Source organism: Aethalodelphis obliquidens, unplaced genomic scaffold (assembly GCF_003676395.1).
Source record: "Aethalodelphis obliquidens isolate GAN/ISIS:26980383/991018 unplaced genomic scaffold, ASM367639v1 scaffold138, whole genome shotgun sequence".
NCBI classification, from domain to species: domain Eukaryota; kingdom Metazoa; phylum Chordata; class Mammalia; order Artiodactyla; family Delphinidae; genus Aethalodelphis; species Aethalodelphis obliquidens.
In genome coordinates, this window is record NW_020838082.1 from 168,900 (window position 1) to 178,873 (window position 9,974).

The 9,974-nt window shown below is 36.6% G+C and overlaps 1 protein-coding gene across 1 annotated transcript; it reads left to right on the forward strand.

Annotated features, from left to right (window-relative positions):
• The first annotated feature begins 1,023 nt into the window (after window positions 1-1,023).
• Window positions 1,024-4,634, forward strand: LOC113616424 (uncharacterized). Its single transcript, XM_027099731.1, has 2 exons — window positions 1,024-1,079; window positions 3,802-4,634. The coding sequence occupies exons 1-2, from the start codon at window positions 1,024-1,026 to the stop codon at window positions 4,175-4,177; spliced, it is 432 nt and encodes a 143-aa protein (XP_026955532.1). The 3' UTR covers window positions 4,178-4,634.
• Window positions 4,635-9,974: the final 5,340 nt, after the last annotated feature.

Here is a 9,974-nt window from a genome sequence, read left to right on the forward strand (position 1 = left end):
ACCCACGAAGTATTGTAATTGAAATAAATAGAATGGGATGCCAGGGTCAAAGATTAACAATATAATTAGTTGTTCAGTCCATCATTCATCTCATTAAAAATGCCACTTTGATGAAAAATATATAAAATTTCACAAAATGGTGATGTATTTTAGATTGATTTATTAGATAGAAATTTTCAAATTATTATTTAAAGAAGTTGCTGAAATGTTTTACCAAATAAGCAACAACTATAATACAATAAATTCATTTCTTAAATATCATTGGAATGTCATGCCTATACCGTGCTTGGTTACATAATTTAAAATTGAAGAATCCCAAACCTATAAATCCTGGATACCAATAAGATTAACCTTCACTGACTCGCTGTCCCCCCCAATCCACTCTACATATGTATTATGTTATGAGTCCTGGGGCAATAAGTATATGAGATCACAAGAGCAGGGAGCTTTAGCAGTTTGAAATTTAAGACAATTTATTTTATTTAAAGCACTCCGAAGCTTTGGGTCTCAGGCATTGTCCAGGCCATGACTCTAACATACAAATATGAAGAATGAAGAATTCAGGATGAGGTGATATCTAGCTCCATATTCTTCCTATAGATTTGTTTCCATGGAATGTTCTAAGTAAAACTAAAGTCTGGAAACAGGTTAATATACATTTTACTTAAGTCAATTAGGAAGAAAATAGACAAAGCCTATTCAGGCAAAGCCATCCCCCTTTGCTTGATAATAAAGGAGGTAAGAGAATGTTTACATCAATTCTCAGACTCATAATTACTGATGCACATAAACTTCAACCATGTTGTATAATTACGGCATGTTCCTTGGCAAAAGAGGAAGGAAGAAAACTTCCCTAGTGCTATAAGGATGGTAACAAATTCAATATCTCTGGGATTAAGAATATGTCTTAGTTGTTCCTATTAGGCTAGCCCAAATTATTATTTTTTGCTTCAATGTTCTTGCCCAAGCCAATAAGAGATTGCACTGGGATGGTTCCTATTCACTAATTCAAGGGAGTAGACTATGTATCCTAGAGGAGAAAGACTGGAGAAATGTACTGATGATGAGGGGAAAAAAAGGTAATGCAAAAAATACCCAGAGACTGAGTATTTGTCAGGATCCAGGGCCGAGAATAGAGCCAGGTTTTGTACCCACACTCAAGGTCAGCAGCATAACCTCTGAAAGAATAGCCCACAGTTTATCTAGGATAGTTAGATCCTAGGTATTGAAATACAACCATTTTGAAGATTTTTTTGTTCAATCAAGGAATGACAGGGTAAAGAACCACTGGTTTTCAGATTTGGGAAAGGGACTCAGAAGATTTCATGATAGACTAGAAATGAGACTCCCTGTTGTCTCTAAGCCCGGGGGCAGGACTCCCACATTTCCATGTGGCCTTGAGAAAAGAGTATGTTCCAATTCCCAGGTGCATTAATTTACTATTGCAGCTGTAACAAATTACCACAAACCTAGCGTCTTAATACAGCACACATTTATTAAAGTATAGTGCTGGAAATCAGAAGTACAAAATCAGTCTCACTGTCCAAAACTAAGCTGTTAGAAGAGCTAGTTCATTCTGAAGGGTGCAGGGGAAAGCCTGTTTCTTTACTTTTCCCAGCTTCCAGAGGCTGCCCTTATTTCATGACTTGTGACTCCTTCCCACATATTGAAAGCCAGCAGCAATGTAGCATCTTCAAATCTCTCGCTGCTCTGTCATCACATCACCGTTTTCTCTTTGCTTCTTAATCACATTGCTCCTGTGTCTCCTTCTTAAAAGACCCTTTGTATTATTTGGGGCCCATCCAGAAAATCCAAAATAATCTTCCTATTTCATAATCCTTAATCTATGCACATCTGCAAACTCTTATGCCATGTAAATTAACATAGTCACAGGTTCCAAGGATTAGGTCATTTATGTCTTTGGGGATTTTATTCAGTCTATCACACCAAGGATATTAAACTTATTACTATTTTCACAGGAGAAAAATCGAGAAGGGTATTTAATTTGAATAAATTATTTCTTAAAAGTGAACTTTCCTGGCACCCATTTGTTTATAAACTAAATTCGCCTTCATATCATTTATAGTTACAGGCCAGTCTATATTTCTGTTTATATTTAAAAGTACTACCAAGTTTAATTATTAATAATTTGCCTTTGAATAACGTATACTTGATGGTAACAGTACTTTCACTAGAGTTTGGAGTTTATCTCTGCTTTTATTTCTATTATCAATTTTTTATTTAGTGTATTTTCCTTTTTAATAATTTCAGAAGCTATGATTTATAGTCTGTTATAATTTTTAATTATATGTAAAATACATACCTGTCATAAAATTAAAATGTTAAAATAATCACTAAATCCCTTTGATTATCACTCAAAATGAGTGTATTTAATATATTCAGAATAATTCTGTGCAGTTTTACTAACTTGATTTTCCCACACACAGTATTTGATAGTGATTATTCCATGATAAAATATTGTCATTGTCTGAGTTGTATTTCACCAAACTTTGTACGTTGAAGTCCTAACCCCGTGTACCTCAGAATGTGACTGTATTTAGAATCTTAAAAAGGGGTAATTAAGTTAAAATGTTGTCATTGAGTTGGGCCCTTATAAAAAGAGGAAATTTGGATCCAGACACATACAGAAGACCGTGAAAAGATAAAGAAAGAAGATGGCCATCTACAAGCCAAGGAGAGAGGTCTCAGAAGAAAATTAATCTGCTAATACCTTGATCTAAGACTTTTAGCCTCCAGAACTGTGAGAAAGTAAATTTCTGTTAAGCCACCCAGTCTGGGGTACTTTGCTATGGCAGTCCTAGCAAATAAATACAAACATTAATATAGATTTTACTGATTTTAACAGTGTGTAGTATACTATACTATGGATACATCATTGTTTATACCTCTGTGACTATTGATAATTATACATTTAGATAATCTAAATGGTCAGGTGCTTTAAACCAAGAGTTTTAACTTTCACAACAACTGGCCTACAGAGGTGAGTTAATGATTACTATTTCACATATTATTTGATGGTTTCTAAAAGCTGATAGTTTATTTTTTTCTGTTGTATTTTTCTTTGAGAGTAATGTCTACATTTTCCCACATCAAAGCAAATAACCATGTACTCTGTACAGGTTTCTATAGTTTGTGTTAAGACCAAGGCCAGTTTACACTAGTTGACATTTCTCTCACTTCTTTACACATTCTTCACTTTAAAATACCTCCTAATATTATGATTTGTTTTTGTTTCAATTCTATATCTTAGATTTGAATTTTTCTTCATATTACATGTCTGTGGGGTATTTTGTCAAAATATCAGGAAGAAGATACACTAAATGACTGAGTTCAAAATATCTTGAAAAAATCGAACAACTAAATAATTTTTAAAACAATAATGAAGCAATAAACTAATATACAATTTATATAACCACATTTTTATTGCTCTATTAAAATTACATTTACTCAAATTATTCTCTTATAAAACCAACCTACCAGAGTGCATGCAACTCCAAGTTGTCAATAAAAAGCTGAAAAATTTCCTTAAACACCAATGATTTGAGTAAATAGCCAAGTATAGAGTATTGTATTTTATTTCAGATATTTGTCTTATATTTAATGGATGCTTAAGAAATTTTTTAAATGCCCTTCAAGTTTGAACACGTTAGGAAGAAGAAAAATATAATTACTTTTATGCTGCACCGACACCCATAATTTTACACAGTATTCATGCAAAATGTTGTTTTTAAATTTATTGGTACGAAGATGTTACTATCCTTCAATTCAAAAGTAATGCAGAGGAAGTGGTGGTGCGAGGGCTGTGGCACAGCTAGCAGAGCTGTGGTCCGGACCGCAGCGTGTGCCCGAAGCTCTCCGCCTTCCTCCACCTGCCAGCCCGAGGCAGCCCGAGCCCAGCCCCTGGCCCCAGCAGCAGCCCCGAGAGCACTCCAGTAGCAGCACCACGGCCGGGTGGTACACCTACAAAGACAAGCTCATGGCGGAAGGGACCTGTCAGGACGCGGCCACCGTGGGCTATAAGAACTTGCCCTCCGTCTGGGCAGCCGTCCCTGGAAAAAACTTCGTCAACATCACGCCAGCTGAGGTTGGTGCCCTGGTTGGCAAAGACGGGTCAATTTTTTACGTGAATGGGCTAACGCTTGGGGGCCAGAAATAGTCTGTGATCCAGGACTCACTGCTGCAGGATGGGGAATTTACCATGGATCTTCGTACCAAGAGCACCTGCGGAGCCGCCACCTTCGATACCATTGTTACCCTGAATGCCAAGACGCTAGCCCTGCTGATGGGCAAAGAAGGTGTACAGGATGGTATGATCAACAAGAAATGTTATGAAATGGCCTCCCACCTGCGGCGTTCCCAATACTGACCTCGTCTGTCCCTCCCCGCCCCCCACTCCCCACTGCTTTTGCACACCTCTACATCCCACACACACGTACACCATTTTTATTTTGAGGGCCATTACCCCACACCCCTTATGCTGCCAAAACCACATGGGCTGGGGACCTGGGCAGGAAGGACAGACACGCTTCCCCCAACCCATGCCCCTCCTGTGTGTGGTTTGAAAACTTTTCTGTTTTGGGCTTTTTCTTTTTCCCAATAAAAAAGGTTATACTAAAAAAATAAAAATAAAAAACCAACTGTACCTGTATATGTCTCTTTTATTTTAACATCTTTATTGGAATATAATTACTTTACAATGGTGTGTTAGTTTCTGCTTTATAACAAAGTGAATCACCTATACACATATATACACATATATCACCATATCAACACCCTCTTGCATCTCACTCCAACCCTCCTTATCCCACCCCTCTAGGTGGTCACAAAGCATGGAGCTGATGTCCCTGTGCTATGTGGCTTCTTCCCACTAGCTATCTATTTTACATTTGGTAGTGTATATATGTCCATGCCACTCTCTCACTTCGTCCCAGCTTACCCTTCCCCTCCCCATATGCGCAAGTCTACTCTCTAAGGCTGCATCTTTATTCCTGTCCTACCCCTAGGTTCTTCAGAACCACTGTATTTTTTTTTTTTAGATTCCATATATATGTGTTAGCATACGGTATTTGTTTTTCTCTTCCTGACTTACTTCACTCTGTATGACAGACTCTTTTTCCACCCACCTCAATAAAAATAACTCAATTTCGTTTCTTTTTTATGGCTGAGTAATATTCCATTGTATCTATGTGCCACATCTTCTTTATCCATTCATCTGTCGATGGACACTTAGGTTGCTTCCATGTCCTGGCTATTGTAAATACAGCTGCAATGAACATTGTGGTACATGACTCTTTTTGCATTATGGTTTTCTCTGGGTATATGCCCAGTAGTGGGATTGCTGGATCGTATGGTCGTTTTATTTTTAGGTTTTTAAGGAACCTCCATACTGTTCTCCATAGTGGCTGTATCAAATACATTCCCACCAACAGTGTATGAGGGTTCCCTTTTCTCCACACCCTCTCCAGCATTTGTTGTTTCTAGATTTTTTGATGATGGCCATTCTGACTGGTGTGAGGTGATACCTCACTGTAGTTTTGATTTGCATTTCTCTAATGATTAGTGATGTTGAGCATCCTTGCATGTGTTTGATGGCAATCTGTATATCTTCTTTGGAGAAATGTCTGTTTAGGTCTTCTGCCCATTTTTGGATTGGGTTACTTGTTTATTTGATATTGAGCTGCATGAGCTGCTTGTAAATTTTGAAGATTAATCCTTTATCAGTTGCTTCATTTGCAAATATTTTCTCCCATTCTGAGGGTTGTCTTTTTGTCTTGTTTATGTTTTCCTTTGCTAAGCAAAAGCTTTTAAATTTCATTAGGTCCCATTTGTCTATTTTTGTTTTTATTTCCATTTCTCTAAGAGGTGGGTCAAAAAGGATCTTGCTGTGATTTACGTCATAGAGTGTTCTGCCTATGTTTTCATCTAAGAGTTCTATAGTGTCTGGCCTTACATTTAGGTCTTTAATCCATTTTGAGTTTGTTTTTGTGTATGGTGTTACGGAGTGTTCAAATTTCATTCTTTTACACGTAGCTGTCCAGTTTTCCCAGTGCCACTTATTGAAGAGGCTGTCTTTTCTCTATTTTATGTTCTTGCCTCCTTTGTTGTAAATTAGGTGACGATATGTGCGTGGCTTTATCTCTGGGCTTTCTATGCTGTTCCATTGATCTATATTTCTGTTTTGGTGCTGGTACCATGCTGTCTTTATTACTGTAACTTTGCAGTATAGTCTGAAGTCAGAGAGCCTGATTCCTCCAGCTCCATTTTTCTTTCTCAAGATTGCTTTAGTTATTCAGGGTCTTTGGTGTTTCCATACAAATTGTGAAATTCTTTGTTCTAGTTCTGTGGAAAATGCCACTAGTAGTTTGATAGAGATTGTATTGAATCTGTAGATTGCTTTGGGTAGTAGTAGAGTCATTTTCACATTGTTGATTCTTCCAATCCAAGAACATGGTGTATATCTCTCCATCTGTTTGTATCATCTTTGATTTTTTCATCAGTGTCTTATACTTTTCTGCATACAGGTCTTTTGTCTCTTTACATAGGTTTATTCTTAGGTACTGTATTCCTTTTGTTCCAATGGTAAATGGGAGTGTTTCCTTAATTCCTCTTTCAGTTTTTGCATCATTAGTGTATAGGAATGCAAGAGATTTCTGTGCATTAATTTTCTATCCTGCTACTTTACCAAATTCATTGATTAGCTCTAGTAGTTTTCTGGTAGCATCTTTAGGATTCTCTATGTATAGTATCATGTCATCTGCAAACAGTGACAGCTGTACTTCTTATTTTCTGATTTGGATTCCTTTTATTTCTTTTTCTTCTCTGATTGCTGTGGCTAAAACTTCCAAAACTGTGTTGAATAATAGTGGTGAGAGTGGACAACCTTGTCTTGTTCTTGATCTTAGTGGAAATGGTTTCAGTTTTTTACCATTGAGAATGATGTTGGCTGTGGGTTTGTCATATAGGGCCTTTAATATGTTGATGTAAGTTCCCTCTATCCCTACTTTCTGGAGGGTTTTTATCATAAATGGCTGTTGAATTTTGTCAAAAGCTTTCTCTGCATCTACTGAGATGATCATAAGGTTTTTATCCTTCAGTTTGTTAATATGGTGCATCACATTGATTGATTTGCATATATTGAAGAATCCTTGCATTCCTGGGATAAACCCCACTTGATCTTGGTGTATGATCCTTTTAATGTGCTGTTGGATTCTGTTTGCTAGTATTTTGTTGAGGATTTTTGCATCTATGTTCCTCAGTGAATTTGGCCTGTAGTTTTCTTTCTTTGTGACATCTTTGTCTGGTTTTGGTATCAGGGTGATAGTGGCCTCTTACAATGAGATTGGGAGAGTTCCTCCTTCTGCTGTATTTTGGAAGAGTTTGAGGATAGATGTTAGCTCTTCTCTAAATGTTTGATAGAATTCACCTGTGAAGCCATCTGGTCCTGGGGTTTTGTTTGTTGGAAGATTTTTAATCACAGTTTCAATTTCAGTGCTTGTGATTTGTCTGTTTATATTTTATATTTCTTCTGGATTCAATCTCAGAAGTTTCTGCTTTTCTAAGAATGTGTCCATTTCTTCCAGATTGTCCATTTTATTGGCGTATAGTTGTCTGTAGTAATCTCTCATGGTCCTTTGTATTTCTGCAGTGTCAGTTGTTACTTCTCCTTTTTCATTTCTAATTCTGATTAATTGACTCTTCTCCTGTTTTTTCTTGATGAGTCTGGTTAATGGTTTATCAATTTTGTTTATCTTCTCAAGGAACCAGTTTTAGTTTTATTAATCTTTGCCATCATTTCTTTTTACTTTATTTCTGATCTGATCTTTATGATTTCTTTCCTTCTGCTAGCTTTGGGCTTTTTTTTTTCTTTCTTCTTCTTTTTCTAATTGTTCTAGGTGTACAGTTAGGTAGTTTATTTGAGATTTTTCTTGTTTCTTGAGGTAGGATTGTATTGCCATAAACTTCCCTCTTTGAACTGATTTTGCTGCATCCCATAGGATTTTGGTTATGTTTTCATTGCCATTTGTTTCTAGGTATTTTTTGATTTCCTCTTTGATTTCTTCAGTCATCTCTTGGTTATTTAGTAGCGTAATTTTTAGACTCCATCTGTTTGTATTTTTTACAAATTTTTTCCTGTAATTGATATTTAGTCTCGTAGCATTGTGTTTGGAAAAAATACCTGATACAATTTCAATTCTCTTAAATTTGGCAAGACTTGATTTTTGACCCAAGATATGATCTATCCTGGAGAATGTTCCATGAGCACTTGAGAAGATTGTGTATTCTGATATTTTTGGATGGAATGTCCTATAAATATCAATTAAGTTCATCTTGTTTAATGTATCATTTAAAGCTTGTGTTTCCTTATTTATTTTCATTTTGGATGATCTGTCCATTGGTGAAAGTGGGGTGTTAAAGTTCCCTACTATGATTGTGTTACTGTTGATTTCTCCTTTTATGGCTGTTAGCATTTGCCTTATGTATTGAGGTGCTCCTAAGTTGGGTACATAAATATTTACCATTGTTATATCTTCTTTGATTGATCCCTTGATCATTATGTAGTGTCCTTCTTTGTCTCTTGCAATAGTCTTTATTTTAAAGTCTATTTTGTCTGATATGAGAATTGCTACTCCAGCTTTCTTTTGATTTCCATTTTCATGGAATAACTTTTTCCATCCTCTCACCCTTCAGTCTGTATGTGTCCCTCGGTCAGAAGTGAGTCTCTTGTAGAAGGCATATATATGGGTCTTGTTTTTGTATCCATTCAGCCAGCTTATGTCTTTTGGTTGCAGCCTTTACTCCATTTACATTTAAGGTAGTTATCGATATGTATGTTCCTATTACCATTTTCTTAATAGTTTTGGGTTTGTTATTGTAGGTCTTTTCCTTCTCTTGTGTTTTCTGCCTAGAGAAGTTCTTTTAGCATTTTTTGTAAAGCTGGTTTGGTCATGCTGAACTCTCTTAGCTTGTGCTTGCCTGTAAATTTTTTAATTCCTCTGTCGAATCTGAATGGGATCCTTGCTGGCTAGAATAATCTTGGTTGTAGGTTTTTCCCTCTCATCACTTTAAATATGTCCTGCCACACCCTTCTGGCTTGCAGCGTTTCTGCTGAAAGATCAGCTGTTAACCTAATGGGGATTCCCTTGTATATTATTTGTTGTTTTTCCCTTGCTGCTTTTAATATTTCTTCTTTGTATTTAATTTTTGATAGTTTGATTAATATGTGTCTTGGTGTGTTTCTCCTTGGATTTATCCTGTATGGGGCTCTCTGTGCTTCCTGGACTTGATTGAATATTTCCTTTCCCATATTAGGGAAGTTTTCAACTATAATCTCTTCAATTATTTTCTCAGTCCCTGTCTTTTTCTCTTCTTCCTCTGGGATCCCTATAATTCCAATGTTGGTGCATGTAATGTTGTCCCAGAGGTTTCTGAGACTGTCCTCAGTTCTTTTCATTCTTTTTTCTTTATTCTGCTCTGCAGTAGTTATTTCCACTATATTATCTTCCAGGTCACTTATCCGTTCTTCTGCCTGGTATTCTGCTATTGATTCCTTCTAGAGAATTTTTAATTTCATTTATTGTGTTGTTCATCATTGTTTGTTGCTCTTTAGCTCTTCTAGGTCCTTGTTAAACATTTCTTGTATTTTCTCCATTCTATTTCCATGATTTTGGATCATCTTTACTATCATTACTCTGAATTCTTTTTCAAGTAGACTGTCTATTTCCTCTTCATTTGTTTGATCTGGTGGGTTTTTGCCTTGCTCCTTCGTCTGCTGTGTGTTTCTCTGTCTTCTCATTTTACTTAACTGACTGTGTTTGTGATCTTTTTGCAGGCTGCAAGTTTGTAGTTCCTGTTGTTTTTGGTGTCTTCCCCCAGTGTCTGGGATTGGTTCAATGTGTTGTGTAGGCCTTCTGGTGGAGGGAACTGGTGCCTGTGTGTTCTGGTGGATGAGGCTG

What these genes read in the sequence shown, in the direction of transcription:
- LOC113616424 (XM_027099731.1), top strand. Translation starts at nt 1,024, where the DNA reads ATGTATCCTAGAGGAGAAAGACTGGAGAAATGTACTGATGATGAGGGG. An exon ending in GATGATGAGGGGAAAAAAAG is followed by an intron (nt 1,080 to 3,801) that starts GTAATGCAAAAA and finishes AAAGTAATGCAG; the next exon opens with AGGAAGTGGTGGTGCGAGGG.